Source organism: Eubalaena glacialis, chromosome 11 (assembly GCF_028564815.1).
Source record: "Eubalaena glacialis isolate mEubGla1 chromosome 11, mEubGla1.1.hap2.+ XY, whole genome shotgun sequence".
Classification (NCBI taxonomy): domain Eukaryota; kingdom Metazoa; phylum Chordata; class Mammalia; order Artiodactyla; family Balaenidae; genus Eubalaena; species Eubalaena glacialis.
Genome location: NC_083726.1, coordinates 46,807,563 through 46,828,745, shown reverse-complemented (window position 1 = coordinate 46,828,745; position 21,183 = coordinate 46,807,563). Strand labels below are relative to the sequence as shown.

General features: G+C 35.9%; 1 protein-coding gene across 2 annotated transcripts in view; it reads left to right on the top strand.

The window, feature by feature from the left end:
- The window catches only part of TBC1D15 (TBC1 domain family member 15), a 69,272-nt gene that overhangs the window by 34,792 nt on the left and 13,297 nt on the right, over positions 1–21,183 (top strand). The window contains exons 6-12 of one of the 2 annotated variants that reach the window (XM_061206562.1): positions 3,461–3,563; positions 4,558–4,608; positions 4,917–5,114; positions 6,210–6,338; positions 7,325–7,428; positions 8,382–8,476; positions 19,010–19,126. In XM_061206562.1, the coding sequence (XP_061062545.1) occupies positions 3,461–3,563; positions 4,558–4,608; positions 4,917–5,114; positions 6,210–6,338; positions 7,325–7,428; positions 8,382–8,476; positions 19,010–19,126 (797 nt within the window). The remainder of the gene's footprint in view (positions 1–3,460; positions 3,564–4,557; positions 4,609–4,916; positions 5,115–6,209; positions 6,339–7,324; positions 7,429–8,381; positions 8,477–19,009; positions 19,127–21,183) is intronic. The other variant, XM_061206563.1, reaches the window with a different exon arrangement.

Genomic DNA, 21,183 nt, shown 5'->3' with positions numbered 1-21,183 from the left:
TGTGACACTGAGGGGCCAGTTTATTCTTTGCCCCCTGAATAGTCTGAGATGTGTAAGAATAGTACATCAAATATTTTATCCCCAAGGCCCCTCTGTACACTAGGCAGAAAATAAGCACCCCCCCATTCTCTTTCCCATCATAAATTATGCCCAACTGCATTGTGTCATATATGCTGAGTCCAGGTGGTAGAATATAGATATTCCAGATAAACAGTCACCAGTATAAAAATAAATCCCATATTTGTATAAAGCATCTTCCATTATCGGATTCTTAGGGAGATGTTAAAGGTTCTTGTTTTTTATGTTCATTACTTACGATCTAAATAAATGGAATTCACAATTAAGTCCAAAGAAGTGAAACGTCCCAAATATCCCCCATTTTTTACTTTATTAGGTATCATTTCCTGTCTCTGGAGCAGTTATCCTAAGCAAAATGGTACTTCCAGAGTCATGTTCCTATGGTCACAGATTGTTGTGGAGACCAGAAGAAGAAGGGTAGACCAGGAAAACCTTGGTGTCAGCAACTTCGCTGGGATCCCAGCCACTCTGTTCCTGGGTCATCCTTGTGTTTTCTTAGTTCAAAACATCAATAGAGGGAGATTCAGACCACATTATCTTTTTTTCTCTGATTAACCTAAATTGAAGAATGTGGCTTGCATCTGTGACCATGATGTCTTCCTAACACTCCCCGTAACGAATTAAGGGTCTTACCATACAGACGAACAGAAATTGCAGATTTGCTAGGGATGTGCAGCCTTGAAAGAGCAAGGTAAAGGTTGGGTGACTATGCACAGTTCCTTCTTTCAATCTCATCAGCTGGATTAGTCAGTGCAAAACAGGCCAACTTCTTGAGGCTTATTATTTCTCAAATGGTTTTCTTATCTACTGGGACAAACAAATTGTCCTATTCATTGATATTCTTTAGTGTTCTTTGAGTTATCACCATTTAGAACATGGTATTCAGTTGGGTAAAAGAATGAGCCACACATACATTTTTGTTACATTTCTGGAACCAAGTTGGTTGCTAGGATATGAATGGAAGTTATTGGTTCTGTTAAAATTATTTTATATATTGGGCCATTTTAAAATTAATACATAAATATCCAAGCAGTAAAATATTTCCTTAAAAAGCCAAGGTGGTTGTATCATCTGATAGCACCAGTCATTTATGAGATTAGGTCCTAGACCCTTATTTATTCCCTTTGTGAGATACATATATCCACACACACATACATATATACATACACATACACATATATATATATGTATAAATTATATGGATGGGAATAAACTATATAGTTTTGTTGTAAATGTTCTGTACTTTTTATTTTTTATTAACCTTTTTGGCTTTATATCTTTTGCAATGATATTTTTATTTATTTCTTTAGCTTTCCATATTGGTCTTCTCGGTAGCAATATAAAATAGTTACTATTACATCTCAGTGCGCAAAAATTCTTCAACTGTTAAAATTTCTGAATTCTGAAGCTTTTGCGAGAGGCTCACTCCAAAGTACTTCTGAATTTTTAGTAGTTATGCGTCTGTAGTTGTGATATTAGACAATGGTTTTCTTTAAGCCCTTTAGTAGGATCTAATAGAATTGCTGATGTTAGCATCATTAAAAGTTCTATCTTACTGCTGCAGTGAGTTTTTGAAAGCCTTGAATAATGTTGTCATGAGTGATCAACTTCCCAGAATCCATAATATCCCCAGAATATATAAATATAATATTTAATCTTCCCAGATTAAATCAGTGTGGTAACCTGGCAGGTGGAAATGTAACAATATTCTGGAATGCCAGCCCTCCTTTTGGTGAGCTCTGAAGTTGCTTAACAACATTATTACCTGTCCTCTTACTGCTATACTTTAAAAAAAGTTTTGTTGATTTCTTCAGTGTCAATCAAGTCTAGTGTGACTTCCCCCAGCCCCTCATCACAGAGCATTAGGTATAAATAAAAGAAATCCTTCCTTTTTAAAAAAGTGTCTGTGGTTCTTTGTTGGTTGAGCAGTCATTTCTTCTTCCCATCTCCAGCTTTGTGACCATAGTTTTAGATCTGAAGCCATAATAATTGGCTGGGCACAGATAACTGAAGGTTGCATATGTGTTCCCCTTCAGCATGCATAGCCAGTGTTTTGACTTTCATGATCATTTTTTTATTTGTAGTATAAAGAAAAAATTTGACTTAATCTATTTTTAGAAACAAAAAATAATAACCATAGCACCAGCAGCACTGTGTTAGGAAAAAAATGTTTCTATACTAGTTACTTTTCTTTTTCTGGTGCTATGTTTACAAGTTGACCTATCATTAAGAAATGCCCTGTGAGAACCTATAGGTCTTCATGTTAAGCATGACCCCCAGAAGAAGTTCAGAAAAATGGTGATTAATGAAAATTGAACGTTTAAAAAGTTATTTTTTTCCTACTTCAAATGACTCAACCGTAGCTCTTTTAAGAAGCTAAGGGGCTTATTCAGCTACTATTGTCTCTGATGATCGAGTGCTGTTTCTAAGTAAGAATAAGATCCTGTTTTGGATTTCATATCCCCCCAGCATTGCTGTTGCATCCTGTTATGTTAGAATTGAGAAGAGATAACTGTTATTAAAGTTCTTATCTCAAACATTTATAATAAACTAGAAGTAGATAGCAGCAAAATAATGCATTTAATTTTTGTTTTTAAACACGAAAGTTGTGGATTTATTACAGCTGACTTACTAAATTATAAAACTTTCTGAACAGAAAAAAGACTGGATAATTCATTTGATTATTTCAAATTAGATGTCTATTTGGAAAGCATTTTGTTTATTCTGTAGTTATTAGGAAGTGAGGAGAAAAACTTATATCCGGAGCTTAATAAGCAAGAACTAAAAATATACTGTACCTGAACTGTACATTACAACCATGTGTGTTTATAATAATGGTTAGCATAATTAATGATCTTTAACAAATAATTAAGACATTGTATCTTGTATTTTTAACATCTTATATTGCAGTACTACCAAACTGTGGAGTGAAGTTGGAAACCATTTCAAAATAGGACATTTTCCTGTAGTGTACATATTATATATACTGATGAATCCTAAAGTGTGTTTCAACTTTCTTTATAAGAGAAGATATATTCTTATAATGGAAGATATATTTGTAAGAATTTTCTACTATAATTCTAAACAAAAGTTTGGGTTCATTATAATTTAGTCCTCTTGGCTTTACCTAGAATAAAAATATACTTCGTCCCTTTTATATTTGTTAATTTAATATTTAATGTTCCATGTAGTTTTGGAACTCATTTAAGATAGTTACTAAGTACTTGCTAATATTGAATTAATGGGAAACAGTTCTAGAACTGGACATTTAAGGGTTTTTTTTGTTGTTGTTACGGAAAAATAACTGTGCATTAGTAATTATTTAGGTAGTCATTGATGCGGTGTGCTACTGTTTTCTACAAATCCCTTCTTTTTATTACAGATCTCCGCAAGACAAAAGAACACTTCTTGTGAACTGTCAGAATAAGAGTCTTTCACAGTCTTTTGAAAATCTTCTTGATGAACCAGCATATGGTATAATACAAGTATGTTTCTTTAGTCTATCTTATATTAATCTGTTTGTCTGACCCCATTATTTTGTATGCATCCTACCTCTCACTTTCTCAGAGGTGATACAGAATGAGGCAAGTGTCTGCATGTGTAAACCTTATGGAACTATTCTCTGTAATTTTATAGAAAGAATAATATGTGTCATATTATTTGTAAGACTCAGAAGCTTCCTTGGTTCTTAATTACTCTTACAGCAATTTTCCCCTTTATCATAATTGAAATTGGACATCAGATTTTTATTATCATAGCTTGCACTGATTAGGTGAAAAGTCACTGGGTAAGCCACTTCGAATTAATCAGTGATAAGCTTATGCAAAAATCTGGTTTGAATTTTTATTTTTTGTTTAAGTTAGTTCATTTGGGGTCAGTTTAGTCTAATTCCTCTTAAAGTATTTGAGTATATTCTTGCATTTGGCTAAAAATGTGCCCTTAACACAGGCAGAAATGAAGATAATTTATTTTTCACTCAGGTTGCTATGTAAACTAATGACATTTTTGTTTACTCATTCATTTATTCACTCATTCATTCAACAAATGTTTGAGTGCTTCTTTGTCCCACATGGTATGGTATCTCTTTTTGGTTCTGAAGATAAAGAGGGAACTTTTTAGGAAGGAGGACAAAAGAGCTAAATACTGATTAAAATAAAAAGTGAGGGAACTGTTTTTCTTATTGTGAAATAATCATTTTAAAGATAGACCTTTAAGAAGTAACTATTTTTGCTAAATATGAATAAGCATGCAGTTTGGGATTTAGAAGTAACTCTAGCAGTAGAAAAACTTTTTTACTGTTTTCTAGGACAGCACTGTCCAGAACAAATTACTCTTGTTGGCATGATTCACCAGTTATATAATTAGATTAAAATGTCAGCTAATATTTAAATATTGTGAGTGTTTAAACTTAGCTATCAAATATTTTGTGTTAGACTAGTGTGGTACTACCCACTTCAAGAAATACTTTTTTCTGTGAAGGAAGGACTGTTAGAGAGAAGAAAGCTGTTGTGGGCCGTCCATCAGTGGAAAGTAAGCACTGCAGATATTTCTGGTGTGTGCGGATTGAATGAAGCCTGCAAATCATGTGTTTATCTGCAATTCAATCAGTAGCATTAGCTTGCTATTTAATGTACTATTTTAACCAAATGAAAAAATTGGCCTAGAAAATTTAAATTGTTCTTCCCAGAAAAAAATAAAGTTTTAAAATAATCTTAGAATACTCTGTTTTAGTTCTGATTTCCCCCCCCTTTAAAAACCTTTGCCCTTTTGCCTGTCATGAGGTATTTTTATTCTTTATCTGAATTAATTTTGCCAATATTTTTCTTTCTACTGCATAGAAGATTAAAAAGGACCCTTATACAGCCACTATGGTAGGATTTTCCAAAGTCACAAACTACATTTTTGATAGTTTAAGAGGCAGCGATCCTTCTGCACATCAACGACCACCTACAGAGATGGCAGATTTTCTTAGTGATGCTATTCCAGGTTTAAAGATAAATCAGCAAGAAGAACCAGGATTTGAAGTCATCACAAGAGTGAGTGGAGTTTATATTAATATAGCTCTTGTATTTTAGCAGGAGAAATGCTTTTTAAAGTGTACTGAATGTTACAGAAATAGTGTACTGAATGTACTGAAAAGTGTACTGAATGTTATAGAAACTCAATTTTGGTCATACCTGCCTCTTTCTCACAATCCTTTATAACTTTTGCTCCCTAATATATCTAACAACTAATGCTTGTCCTGCCACCAAATTCCTGGTTTCTTCTTCGTCAGCTACTACTTCTCTGTTCATTAGTGTTGGATCTCTTTTCTTTGATTACCTTTTGATAATAATGAACAGGTTGTTTGTTTCATTGAGTGTATAGCAGTGAGTAAATAGTAAGCCTTGCATGTTGCCCCTAGTTCTGTTCCTAATTTTTGTTTTCTCAGACACTCTGCACAGGCAGCTAGTCAGGACACTACTCGTGGGCTTTTATTCTTATGTGAATCTTTTCTTTTTTAAGTAAGATGGATTTTGGCCTTGAATTATGGCAAATCTTTATATATGCTCAACAAGACTTGAATTTGCTACAATTCTAGGCTGCACATAGTTAGAACATTATAAAATATCTAAATTGTAGTACTTAATTAAAGGGCTTATCTTGCAAATGGCATTTTAAAATTACCAACATCTGTTAATTGAATGAAAACCTGTAGAAAATGCCAAGTAGAGCTAATGGATCATGAATCAATTCTGAGAGCTACAAATTTTAGTTTGGAAGAAAAGCTAATTTTAAATATGATTAATGGAATAATACTCTTTTTTAATAATATAGCATACTATTTAGTGTGAAGGGTCTGTTTTAGAATTTACATGTTGATTGTTCTGTACTTATGTAATTGAAACCCAAAACAACAAATGTTTTTTTGTTTCTGAATTTATAACCCAGTTATTTGTGTATTTAGTAGGAGGGCAAAATGTATGGAATGCTATTGCAGTTTATAAACTAAACATTGGAAACTAAGGGAAAATATTAGAAATGGTAGAACTTATGTCTGAGTAATAGTATTTTAGTTTTAGTTTCTATATACCTTGATTTCATTTCACTTGTTAAAGGTGTACTCTTTATTGCTTATCTTTTTATTTAAGATTGATTTGGGCGAACGACCTGTTGTTCAAAGGAGAGAGCCAGTATCATTGGAAGAATGGACTAAGAACATTGATTCTGAAGGAAGAATTTTAAATGTAGATAATATGAAGCAGATGATATTTAGAGGGGTAATTACTTTAGTATTTTAAACTGTTGGTATTCAAGTTGTCGTTTTCTTTTGGGAGGTGGGAGAGATGAACTCCTTTTTGATGAGTGTTGCCTTAAAATCCCTGTAGGACAGAGTGAGGTGTTTGTGATGTCCCTGAGCGTTGGGTTGGAGGGATATACCATTAAGCCTGTGGAAAGGTATTCTTTCTTACTTGAATTTCTGTGGGTTATATGAAGGAGGCATTTGTGTTCCTCAGTGGTAGTTGCCTTATCTAGTAAGGATTGGATTTAGAAAGACTAATCAGTTCCACTGTCTGCTATACAGTCTACTGTCCACTCTTCATTGTTTACGCTTTCTGGCAGCTGCTTACATCTTCAGAATCTAGAAGTCAAAAACAAGGTAGTTTTTACTGAATTGAGTTATTTTTATGTACAGGCATACCTCGGAGGTATTGTGGGTTCGGTTACAGACTACTGCAGTAAAGTGCATATTGCAGATAAGCGAGTCACTCACATTTCTTAATTTCCCAGTGCATATGAAAATTATGTTTGCACTATACTGTATTAAGTCGATTAAGTGTGCAATAGCGTCATGTCTAAGAAAACAGCATATGTATTTTAATTAAAAAAATACAAAACAAAAAGAAATAATAACAATGACATCAAAGATCACTGATCACAGATCACCATATCAAATACGATAGTAAAGAAAAAGTTTGAAATATTGCGAGAATTACCAAACTGTGACGTGGAGACATGAAGTGAGCAAACGCTGTTATAAAAGTGGCACTGGTAGACTTGTTTGGCATAGGGTTGTCACAAACCTTCAATTTAATAAAACATGCAATACCTGAGAAGTGCAGTAAAGCAAAGTGCAATAAAACGACGTATGCCTATATAAAACTATCTCTTAAATAGTAGTTTTTCTGTTTATGTGCAAGTTTTGTGAACTTAAAGTATTGCATTCATTTTTTACAAATGTGTTTAATATGCATGTTTTCTTCAGGGACTTAGTCATGTGTTGAGAAAACAAGCATGGAAATTTCTTCTGGGTTATTTTCCTTGGGACAGTACCAAAGAGGAAAGAACTCAATTACAAAAACAAAAAATGTAAGTAATGGTCTTTTGTGTGCTCATTAAAGAAATCCAAGTAACTCACCCATATAAAGTGGAATAGACTAGGGTAGGGGAACATATTTTTATTTTCATCTTTTTAATTTAAATATTGTGAGCACTGTAGTTAATTTCAAACCAGAAACACTTATTAGAGGGACTTCATTGCAGTTACATTGGTGAATATGTAGAATGATGGTAAAAAAATTCTAGTCCCCTTGTATAAACATTTTAAGCATACAAAGATATAGATTTTTAAATATATCTCATTTATCTTGATTCATTTTTACAATTTATTATGAAATTATAAAAATGGCTCATAAGTGTATTTGCTATTTAGGTTAATTACCTTTAAATTATTTTCCTGGTGCTCTTATAACATAAACTGGCCTTTTTTGACTTGAAAAGAAACACAGACCAACTTCCCAGGTATACTTATTCCCAGTTTGTCAGTCTAACCTTTTATTAACCTTTTATTTAAAGCTCACTTTCAATCATTATGTGTATATTCAAACTCAGACAGTCCTTTCTCTTTTCAACATGTTTGCCAGTCCTTCTAAGACATTTTCACATCAACAAGTTTCTGTAGTAATCTGGTTGGAAAATGGTACTCTTATGTCACATTGGAAAAAGAAAAAATCTCATAGGTTTGTATTTGTAATTATTCGGAAACTTTAGTGGCTAAAGTATTTAATGACTGGAATAATTTTAGGTCTGATATTAAGGACTGAAGTAAATGTTTCCTTAAAATCATACCTAAATTATTCTAGTAGTTTAAATAAAGTTTATGACATGTATAAGATTTTATTTTTCCTTTGATCATAACTTTAAACATTTCACTATCATATTTATAAATTTACCTCTCACTAGCACCATAAATGCTTTGATACATTAAATTTGTTTTTTAGGTGTTCAAATAACCTTTTTTGGTATAAAATTGTTTCCTATAGTGATGAATACTTCAGAATGAAACTACAGTGGAAATCTGTCAGCGAGGAACAGGAGAAGAGAAATTCGAGGTTAAGAGATTATAGAAGTCTTATTGGTAATTTTTTCTTAATTTTGAAAATGCGTGAGAGGGTTGCATGGAAGTGTTGATAAGATTTAAGAAATGCAGGTATATACTACAGAGTTAGGGCCCAAATGAAAAATCAGAGGCTTGTGGCAAAGATTCTTACTGCGAAAATACCTAGAACCTCCTAGGGCAGCCTTCAGAATGTGATTTGGGCACTATTTCTAGCTGCAAAGCCTCTATCTGGCTCTCTAGCCCTCCAAGAAAGCTGACATTGTTGTGAACTTGGGCCAGATAATAAAGGTTATAAAACTTTCTCTCAGAGAGGAGGAGATCAAGATGGTGGAGTAGAGGACGCAGAACTCACCTTCCCCCTCAAACACATCAAAAGTCATCTACATGTGGAACAGTTCTCACTGAAAACTAACTGGAGACTGGCAGAAAGACTCCTGTACAGTAAGAAAGATAACACACGATATTGAGTGGGAAGGAAAGAGAAGTGATGAGGTTGGGACCTGTGTCCCTGGGAGGGGACTCAGAGGAAAAGGGAGATTACAGGGGTGGAGAGCCTCCTTGGGGAATGAGTGGTCTGAGCCACACATTGGGCGCCCCAGTCCTGGGGTCCAGCAGAGGGAAGACGAGCCCTCTTGGCTGGTTGGAGGGCTGTGGGACTAACAGGAGGGCTGTGGGAAGCCTGGACTCTGCTCTTGAGGAATGTGCACATGCTTGCTTGCTCCTGAGGCAGGGTGGAGGGAGTGGATTGAAGACTGTACAAGTGGCTGGTTGGTTTCCTGTGACTGCCCCAGTGCACACCCTGGCTTGAGCTAAGCAAACACCCCAGCCCCGCTTGGGAGATCGGCTGTGAGACACAGAAGCAGCTCAGACCTGAAGCAGCATATGAGCAGGGTGGGGGCAGCCATTACTGGCACTTACACAGGCGGAACATCAGAAGCAGTGTGAATGTCTGACCCTTGCTGGACCACCGTAGCCCATGCCCCTACACACTCGGAATGCCCACACCAGCCCTTCCTGTTCCAGCACTGTCCCTGGTGGAGGAGATACATGGGGGTGCACACTCAGAGGGAAGGAAGCGAGCTTGGACCTGGCCCTGTCCCTGAAAGGGAGGTGACAGCCACCAAGCAGAGGGGAAGCCCCAGGTCACACCTGGCTCTGGCCGTAGGCCCTTCATCTCCAACCACACCTCCTGCCAAGGTGATAGCTACCAGCATGCTCTCAGGAAAGATGTGACCCGTGTTCAAGTCAAATCCAACTCTCCCTCCAAAGCCACTGGGCACATGCTAACTATATGGGGGTTCTCCCACATAATGACACCCTTAAACAGTTTCTCTATGAAATTAGGTGAAAGTTAAGCAAAATGAGAAAACACAGGAATTTGTCTCAGTCGAAAGAGTAAGAGAAAACCCCTGAAAATATTCATGAAATAGAAATAAACAATTTACCAGATAAAGAATTCAAAGCATTAGTAATAAGAATGCTAACTGGGGCTTCCCTGGTGGCTCAGTGGTTGAGAATCTGCCTGCAATGCAGGGGACACGGGTTCGAGCCCTGGTCTGGGAAGATCCCACATGCCGCGGAGCAACTAGGCCCGTGAGCCACAACTACTGAGCCTGCGCGTCTGGAGCCTGTGTTCCGCAACAAGAGAGGCCGCAATAGTGAGAGGCCCGCGCACCGCGATGAAGAGTGGCCCCCGCTTGCCGCAACTGGAGAAAGCCCTCGCACAGAAACGAAGACCCAACACAGCCAAAAATAAGTAAATAAAATAAAGAATTATAAAAAAAAAAAAAAAAGTAAAGAAAAACCTCATGGTGCACTCATTTAAAAAAAAAAAAATGCTAACTGAAGTAAGGAAAGTAATAGGTGAACATAGTGAGAATTTTAAGACAGAACTAGAAAATATAAAAAAAGAATCAGAACTGAAGAATACAGTGACTGAAGTGAAAAACACCCTAGCAGAATTAATAGCAGACTGGCTGATATAGAAGAACACATAAGTGGTCTGGAAGATAGGATGATGGAAATCATCCAATCAGAACAGCAAAAAGAAAAACAAATTTAAAAAATGAGAACAATTTAAGGGATCACTGGGACAACATGAAGTATACCAACATTTGCATTATGGGGGTCCCAGAAGGAGGAGAGAACGAGAAGGGGTTGAAAATGTATGACATTTTTTCACAAAACTAGAACAAATAATCCTAAAATTAATGTGGAACTACAGAAGACCCCAAAATGCCAAAGCAATCTTGAGAAAAAAGAATAAAGCTGGAGGTATTATGCTCTCTTACTTCAGACTATACTGCAAAGCTCTAGTTATTGAAACAGCATGGTACTGGCACAGAAACAGACACATAGATCAGTGGAACAGTATAGAGAGCCCAGAAACAAACCCATGCGCTTATGGTCAGTTAATCTACAACAAAGGAGGCAAGAATATACAATGGAGAAAAGACAGTCTCTTCAATAAATGGTGCTGGGAAAACTGGAGAGCTACGTATAAAACAATGAGATTAGAACATTTCCTCACAGCATATATGAAAATAAACTCAAAATGGATTAAATACCTAAGTGTAAGGTGTGAAATCATAAAAATTCCTAGAAGAGAACATAGGCAGAGTACTCTTTGACATAAATTGTAGCAGTACTTTTTTGAATCTGTCTCCTAAGGCAAAGGAAACTAAAGCAAAAATAAACAAGTGGGACCTAATTAAACTTGAAAGCTTTTGCACAGCAAAGGAAACCATTGACAAAATGAAAAGACAACCTACTGAATGGGAGAAAATATTTGTAAATGATGGGATTGATGAGTGGTTAATATCCAAAATATATAAATAGCTCAAAAAAACCAGACAACCAATTAAAAAATGGGCAGAAGACCTGAGTAGACATTTTTCCAAAGAAGACATACAGATGGCCAACAGGCACGTGAAAAGATGCTCAACATTGCTAACCATTAGAGAAATGCAGATCAAAGCCACAGTGTGATACTACCTCATACCTGACAGAAAGGCTATCATCAAAAAGACTACAAATAACAAATGTTGATGAGGATGTGGAGAAAAGGGAACCCTTGTACACTGTTGGTGGGAATGTAAATTGGTGCAGCCACTATGGAAAACAGTATGGAGGTCCCTCAAAAAACTGAAAATAGAATTACCGTATGATCCAGCAATTCCACTTCTGGATATATATCTGAAGAAAATGAAAACACTAATTTGAAAAGATACATGCACCCCAATGTTCATAGCAGCATTATTTACAATTGCCAAGATATGGAAGCAACCTAAGTGTCCATCAACAACAAATGAATTGGTAAAGATGTGGTATGCGCGCACGCACGCGTGCACACACACACACACAGAGCAGAATATTACTCAGCTATAAAAAAGAATGAAATTCTCCCATTTGCAACAAAGTGAATGGACCTAGAGAGTATTACGCTTGGTGAAATAAGTCAGATGGAGAAAGACGAATACTCTGTTATCAATTATATATGGAATATAAAAAAATACAATGAACAAATGTGTGTGACAAAACAGAAACAGACTAATAGATATAGAAAACAAACTAGTGGTAATCAGTGGGGAGAAGGAAGAGAGGTGGGCCAAGATAGGGGTAGGGAATTAAGAGACACAAACTACCATGTATAAAATAGATAAGCAACAAGGATATATGGTACAGCACAGAGAAATATAGCTGTTATTTTGTAGTAACTTTAAATGGAGTGTAATGTATAAAAATTTTATCACTATGTTATGTTATATACCTGAAACTAATATGATATTGTAAATCAACTATACTTCAGTTAAAAAAAAAGAAATCAGAATGGAAAGTACATTAAAATGTGTGTTTAATATTCTTGGTCGTTCCTCTTCCAATAAGAATATGAGTTCAGTCAGTATAAATACTGATATATTTCATTTTGAGTTCCAAAACATGAATTAAAAAAGAAGTGTTTAACCTTACTTGTTAATTTTCATTAAGAAATTATTGTTATTCCTCATTACAGAAACACCTTGTGTTTATTATAGAAAAATTAGAAACTATAGATGAGCAAAAAGAAGAAAATAAAAATTTTGTTTCTGTCATTCAAAGATAACAACTATGGTTAAGAGGCTTTGGTTTATATCCCTCCAGACCTTCTCTTAATATACATATATTTTATTTTTAATTAAATAAATGACTCCAGATAGTAAATTTTTTATCAGTATTTAAGAATTGAGTAACTATTTACCTGGGAATATCAATTCTCTAAAAAAGAGATACTTGATAGAATTTTACTTTAAAAGAATTAGTCTTATTTCTAAATAATTACTGGGTTGTCTGGCTCTTATGGTAAAGGCCAGGTTGGCATAAGTTACTGAAGGTATGCATAATTACTGCTGTATATGTCTACCTGATAACCTCCATTAAACAGCTAAGAAAATTGAAGCATTGAGAGCATAAATGACTTGTCCAAGTCACATGGTTCATAAGGGCAGTACCCAGTATTAATGCTGTTAAGTATTTTATATAGCCTCCATATAATTTTAGGATAGTTTTTGATAGTAGTGGAACTTATTTGTAAAATTCTTATGCTGTATTTGGTTTTGTGTATCTATAGCTTTATAAATAAAGATAGAGGGATGTTTTTATCACCACGGTCATCACCACCATCCTATGGAAGAAAAAATTCTGTAAATCATAGTTAGAAATCCTAACATAACTGAGTGATTTGGCAGCTTTTGTGTAGACATAAAGACAAATTTCAATTTTCAGTCGAAAAATTACTTTTTTTCCTGAAAAATAAATTAGACCAGAATAAACTATGTCCTTCCTCTGGTTAAGACAAAAGGTTGGGGATCTTGAGGCATGGGGTTATCTGAAGTTTCCAACTGAAGCCTCCTGTTATTTTCTGTTTCAGTAGGGAAAATGATAATGGACTGTTTCTTCCTGCTTGGAAGTATTGGGACTGAAAGAGATCTTAGAGATAAACGAATCCAGTATTTTAAGCCTTTTCCTTCCACATGCCATACTCTTCCCTTTTTGTCAAGCAACAGCAGTGATGACTCTGATCTTCTCAATCTTTCTTGTGTCCTATTTTCACTGTTTCCATGAGATTGGAAGAAAAATTTAGATGTTTTATATGCCCATTATATAATTTGAATTGAGACAAAATTTAGTCCAGTTTTCTCATTTTTAGCAGATAATAAACTTGAAGCTCAGAAAAGGTTAGTATATTGTCTTAAGTTATCTAGTTAGTTCCATAGCATAGACTCCTTCATAATCAGATCTAATTATTAAGTGGCCTTTCAACTATACTGTGCTTTCTACTAATAGAAGTATATATACATTCATTTTAAAACATTTTTTTCCTGTAATATTTCTTCCCAAAAGTATTCTTCAGGAAAAATTACCAAAAGCTTTTTGTTGCTGTTTTTTTTGTTTGTTTGTTTTGGTATAAATTCTCTGTATTGAAAAAAAAATACACAGATAAGTTGTAGGCCTTGTGGATCATGCCAAGAAGTTGACTGTCAAGTATGAAGAGGAACTATTGGAGTATTTTAAATAAGATCATTATATTTTAAAGTCATTTTTTCTGCTCTGTGGAAATTGGATTGAATCAAGGTAAGAGTAGGAACAGGGAGACCAATTAGTAGGAATGACTCCAAAGCAAGAGATGGTGGTGGTGGAGAGGTAGAGAAGTAGATGGATTCAAGTTATATTTTGGTGATAAAATTGATAAGACTTTCTGAGGTATTAAATGTGGGTTATGAAGGGGAAAGAGAAATCAGGGATGGGACTACATTTCTTGGCTTGAGAAATTGGTCATTTGGTGGTGCTACTTACTGAGATGCCTGAGGTATAGTGAAATTGAATTAGATGTTATATATATATCTTAAGGTGAGATATACAAGTGGAATGTCAAGTGGCTAGTTGAATAATCTGGAGTAGTCTGGATAGGATATATAAATTTGGGTATTATCAATATAAACATCCATGGGAATAGATGATGTCACCTAGGGAAAAAAGAGGTAGATAAGAAGGCCCAGGAATCCAAGTCTTTAGAGCACTGTTTCCTAACTTTGGCTGCATGTTAGAATCACCAGGGGTCTTTTTGGAAATCACATTGATTATTTTAATCATATGTTCATTCATTTAATAAATATTTACTTAGTGCATATTATATACGAGGCTCTCCTTTAGGCACTGGGAATTCATCAGTAAACAAAACAGACAAAATTCTTGTGGGGAAGAGCAGACAGTAAACAAGATAAGTAACATATATGGTATATTAGTGATAAGTGCTAAATAAGAAAAATAAGGCAGGGAAGATGGTTAGGAAATTTAATGTGTGATGTTGCAGGTTTAACTTGGGTGACGAGAGAAGGCTTTTACTGAGGATGTTCTATTTGAGTAGAAACTTGAAAAGGGGAATGAGTGAGCCATGCAGATATCTAGGTGATGGGCATTCCAAGCAGAAAGGAACAACACGTGTTAGACTTGTTTACATTACATTCCAGGGTCTCTGCATGTTTGAAGTACAGCTGGGAGGTGTGGCTGGAGTGAGTTGGTGTAGAGTATAGAAACTGATGAGGTCAGAGAAGAAACAGTGGAGGAATAGGTACAGATCACATAGAGCCTTGTAGTGTATTGTAAAGACTCGAACTTTTACTATGAGAGAGATGGGAAGCCAATGGAAGATTTTGAGCAGAAGAGTAACCTAATCTGACTTGTTTTTAGCAAATCACTCTGGCTACTATATGGAGAATAGCTCTGGGGGGCAAGGTGAAAGTAGAAAGACTATTTGAGGCTATTGCTGTAATTTAGATGAGAGATGATGGTTGCTTGAGCCAGGTGGCTAGATTGAGTGAAATTTGAATAGAGACTTAAAGAAGCAGAGGGTGTATGCTCTACCACTATCTGGGTGAAGGACATTTTGGGCAGAGGGGAACAGCATGGTCTAGACTTGTTTCTGCTTTAGGACTTCCACATGTTAGAAGAAGAGCAAGGAGACCGGTGTGGCTAGAGTGGAGTGAGTCAGGGTGGGGGGTGGAGTGAGTGGGTGGGAGATCTCAGTGTTGGTTTCTTCATGTATTTTGGAGGTTTAACAGATATATCAGTGTCAGACAAGAGAAGCAAATACTCAAGAATGACAGAGTTTTTAAGGTGAGCAACTGGAGGTATAGAGTTGCTGTTTTTTATTAAGACAGGGAAAACTATGAGAGAAGCAAGTTTGGAGGGGAATATTTGGAGTTTAGTTTTGGACATATTAAGTTTGAGAAAGCCTATTGAATGTCCTTAAGAGTAGGAAGTGGATATATAGGGCTGGAATTCAGAGGACAGCTAGGGGCTGGGGATAGAAATTTAGAGGTTATCAACATATAGATGGTAGGAGACTAGATGAAATTGCCAAGGGAGCGAGTGCATTTAGAAAAGAAGAGGTCTGATAACTTGAGCCCTGAGGCACTTTAACTTACAAGTAGGGACAATTAGGAAAAGAGACTGAGAAAAGAACCAGAGAAAAAGGAGAGAAAACATGAGAGTTTGTCCTGAAGTCAAGTGAAGAAAGTATTTCAAGAAGGAGTGACTGGGATGTCAAGTAAAATGAAAACTCGGATTGACTGTTGAACAGAGTAATAAGGAGATCACTGAAGATTTTGATTAAAAAGGAGTTTTGGTGGAGTGGTGGATGTGACAGCCTGACTGGAGTGAGTTCAAGAGGGAATGGGAGTAGAGGACATGGAGACAATGTATACTGGTCTTTGAAGAAGTTTTGCTGTAAACAGTTGGGGAGAAAATGGGGCGGCAGTTAGAGGGAAAAGTGAGGTTAAGAAAGGTTTTTATGATGATGAGAGAAACAATGGTATGGTTGAATGCTGGGTGGGAATGGTCCAGTAGGAGGAAAAACTTGTGAAACTAGAAAAGGAGGCAAGAATTAACTAGAGCAGTGTCCTTGAGTAGCCAATAGGGCATGGATTTCATGCACAAGAGGAGGTATTTGATTGTAGCCACAATCATAGAAGCTCATGTATAATGATAGGAGAGAAGGGAGACTTTGGGTACAAGTGCAGTTATGTGGTTAAAATAGTGGGAATCTGTGGAAGTTCTCTTTGGATAACTTCTGTTTTCTCAGAAATAGGAAGCAAGATCCTCAGAGCTAAGGTGTGGGAGAAGATAACATGTTGGAGGCTTGAGGAGAGAGGAGAAGATGTAAAACAGCTATATGAGAAGAGAGAGGGAATGCTGAGGGAAATAGAGCGTGATTGCCAGGCAGCATTAAGGATCCACTTGAGGTTAGTGATAGTGAATATAAAATGGATCACTCAGCATGATTGTGCTTTTCTTCAGTCTTTTTTAGCTACATCAAGTTAGATAGAGAGTTGGATTTAATGAAGACCTTTTAAAAAAAATTTCAGTGCTCATTTTCTTTCTAGGAATAGTTTCTAGAAATATTACTTCCCTTATATCATTTAAAAAATTTTTAAATTTATTTTATTTATTTATTTTTGGCTGCGTTGGGTATTTGTTGCTGTGCGTGGGCTTTCTCTGGTTGCAGCGAGCAGGGTCTACTCTTCATTGCGGTGCGCGGGCTTCTCAGTGCGGTGGCTTCTCTTGTTGCGGAGCACGGGCTCTAGGCGCACAGGTTTCAGTAGTTGTGGCTCCCTGGTTCTAGAGCACAGGCTCAGTAGTTGTGGCACACGGGCTTAGTTGCTCCACGGCATGTGGGATCTTCCTGGACCAGGGATCGAACCCGTGTCCCCTGCATTAGCAGGCGGATTCTTAACCACTGCGCCACCAGGGAAGTCCCTTTATATCATTGTTGATACCTTTTTGTTTTCTGCCTGGCATGTCAGTACTAAATAACTATACAAGAGGAAAGAGAGACAGATAGTTCATGAGGGCACAAATAACTTTTTACTGTGTTTAAAACACCTATTAAGGCAGATATTCTATATTGGCATTATGATTATGTAAATTGTGCTTGAGTTAATAAAAAATAACTTACCATGTACCTCTATCAACTATGATATGAGAATGAAACATTTTGGTGTTTTTAAATAAAATTTGACATTTATAGCATGATTTTTTTTGGTATTGCTTTTCCTTGTTTGAAAAATGTATTCGCAGTTCTATAGATATATGCTATATTTATATTTATTAAGCTATTTTAAGATAGCTTAACAAAAAGCTAGAATATTGTCCTGCTGATTTTTAAAATGCCCTTATAGAATCTAAACTCATGTCATGTTAGATTCTGCTTTGTTGTAAAATACCTCCTCATCTCTTCACAGCAATTATTGAGAATGTTTTCAGATTATTCGATTTAATGGGGGGAGAGGACAGTTATACGTTTTAAACAAAATTGATTATAGAGTAAATTAATCACCTTAAATTTCTTTAAATTATTTTTTCGTAATTTACTGAGGGATTGAAGTTTGGGGAATGCCTTCTTAGTTGTAAGGTCTTTCACAACAAGATGCATCTAGCAGGTATCAGTGTTTGTTAATTGAATTGTCAGTACAACTTGAGATACACTCCTGGTGATGTTTCTAAAACTGTTTTTAATGTCTTAAAATCATTTCCAGAAAAATGTGGATTTTCTTTTTTTTCAAAATTAAAATAGATTGCTTATTTTATATGTAAACTATTTATTTATTTATTTATTTTATATGTAAACTGAATAATGTATATATGAGAATGAAGAAGAAATTTGTCCTAAAGATGATTATGGAACATGACAAAGAAGTTGACAGTACTTCTCATAATGAATGAAGCAATTATGAATGAAACAAATCTCTTTGATTACACTTGATCGCATAGTAACTTTTTTCATTACTGTTTTCAAATACTACTGCCTATCACATGTATTCATGAATGGCTTTTTTTTTTTTTAATAAATTTATTTTATTTATTTATTTTTGGCTGCTTTGGGTCTTCGTTGCTGTACAGGCTTTCTCTAGTTGCAGTGAGCGGGGGCTACTCTTTGATGCAGTGCGCGGGCTTCTCATTGCGGTGGCTTCTCTTGTTGCAGAGCACAGGCTCTAGGCGCTCAGGCTTCAGTAGTTGTGGCTCGTGGGCTCTAGAGTGCAGGCTCAATAGTTGTGGCGCACGGGCTTTGTTGCTCCGCGGCATGTGGGATCTTCCTGGACCAGGGCTCAAACCCATGTCTCCTGCACTGGCAGGTAGATTCTTAACCACTGGGCCACCAGGGAAGCCCGTGACTGGCATTTTTATTGCTAACTAATGTGAACTATTACTTGGTGTTGGTTTTAATTAATTGAATGTATTTCCTGCTATTCAATTAAAAGATTTCTATGTTTAGATAAAAATTGAAAAATATTTTAAAATATACCCAAGAGGAGGTTGACTGACTTTGGAAAAAAATTCCAAAATGTTACTTTATTGCATATCTGAAATGGAATTTGATGAATTTTTTCATTTTAAAAGCTTGACAAGAGAGTAAGATTAATAACAAGAAAAATAACTCTGTACTTGTAAGATGTGAGCTTTATAAAAATCTGTTATTCTAAAAGTTTTCAAATATGTGATGATTTTCTTCCGCAGAAAAAGATGTTAACAGAACAGATCGAACAAACAAGTTTTATGAAGGCCAAGATAATCCAGGGTTGATTTTGCTTCATGACATTTTGATGACCTACTGTATGTATGATTTTGATTTAGGTAAGTTCTCCTCTAACATCCTAATTTAAAGATATTATGTATGTTTATTTTAGAATTTAAATTTATTAACCTGTTAGGCACATGTAAATAGTTCTGTGGCCTAGTTTTTATAGGGGTGTTCCACAGGGGACTGGAAACTTAAAAGGCTGTGGTTCCCAAATTGTGCACCAAGGAGCACTGGGTTGCTGCAGCAGACTCATGGGGACAATGTGGGATATTTTAAATATTTGAGGGAAATACAGTGACATCTGTAGGACACTGCTCTAACTACTAGCTGGAGTAGTTCAGGGTTTCATCATTAGGATCACCAGACTCCTTCTGATGAAGTTATATCTTTACAAAGCAGAGTTTTTGGCCTTGCTATGATAAGCAAGTACTGTGTGAAAATAGATGAGGATGGTGGTATCCAATTGGATTCCAAGGTTTGAGTAGTGTAGTGCCCAACAGGTGTTAAGTTAAGTAGGATATAAATATTAAGTTGTTTGGATCTGTTTAATAAATGGAAATTGTTAGTAATATTTTTGAGCCTAGGGATGCCTTGGAAAACAATTCCTGAGGCACTAAGGGTACTGTGAATTGAGAAAGTTTGGGAACCTTTTTTTGATAGGCTTTATCCCTTGTGAAGAAAAATGCTGATTTGCTATTATAGACAAATGGTGCAGATAATTATCTAGGGCGTGTGGAGCTTTACTCTCTTTTCTTGGTTAGTCTGTTTTCTATCAAGAATGGGTTGGAAAGACTGGGGTTGGTGGTGGGAGTGGGGGATTGCATGGGGAAGTGATGCTAAGGGATAGAAAGCCTAAGGAACCAATATTTTAAGAGACAAGAGAACTTGAGCTGTTTCTTTAAAGGACCAATAAATTCCCTAAGCATCAACCTTTAAATAAGTATAAAGAATGGAAAAGTTTGAGTTACCTACTGATGTTAGTGACTCCCAAGTAGAGGATAGTGAAAGTAGATGTTTTCCAGATTACCTTAATAGAGCTTGAGACATCTTTTGGGGAAGGTAATTGGGTATTTGTCATATTAAACCCAAATGAAACTTGAATTATGGGTACATTTTCTTCACTGTTTGTATCTATGTGAATTCCTTTTGGATTCTTATATGTAAGTTAGGGGAAGATGTAAATTCTGTTGTGGATCTTGAAGTATCAGCCTCTGGTGACAGTAGTTGAATATTCCAGATTTCTCTTTAAAATGTGAAATGTAGCCAGTCCTGTCTGTCACACCTATAGTGAGCCTCAAATTGGATTGTTGAAAATATTAGTAGAGTGCTTCTCAGGTTACAGAGTGCTGTTATTACTCAATTTTGATTTCAATTTTGATTCTGTGAGAAGCCTTTTGAAGAAGTGGGGAAATAATCCCCACTTTATAAGTAAGGTTATATTGATTTAGACAGTGACTCAGGGTTGTACAAGTAGTAAATATTGGACTGGGGGTAGAGACCCAGGTCTTTATTTCAGCCTGGCATTCTCACCTTTACACATTCAGCACCCTGACCCATTGCCATCTTAGTTTCTGTTAACCACTGTGGGGAATAGGACTGTCGCCCTAGGGAACAAGAGGCATTGCCCTGTACTCTCAGTTGGTAATTTTGAGATAGGAATTAATGCATATTCTCAGAAGGAGTTCCTGAATGCTCAGTTTTTTCAGAACTGAGTCCCAGACCAGCTATTTGGATAAATTGCTGTTTCCATTCATCTGTATTAACCCCACATTCTTTCCAGTCAAATACTTTAAGTTATTTGAAACATACCCAGGGATTTTATTAAGAACTCTGGCCTTGGGAGAAGCCAGGGTTGTTTTCATAAAGCACTGGACCAAATTTCTTGCTTTTTACTCATAGCAAAGTAATCTGGGCTGTAAATTTACTCTTATAGTTGATTCTTTCCTATTGAGTTGTTTGGCTTCTTAGCCCATAGATGAGGTGTAGGTGTATTTGTGTTGAATATAGTCTCATTAATAGTGAGGAAGAAGACAAAAGTTACCAAAAGCAGACAGAAGAGCTCAAGGAAGAGCAATTTTTAGTTATTGCAGACACTGTATCTAAGTTGTTT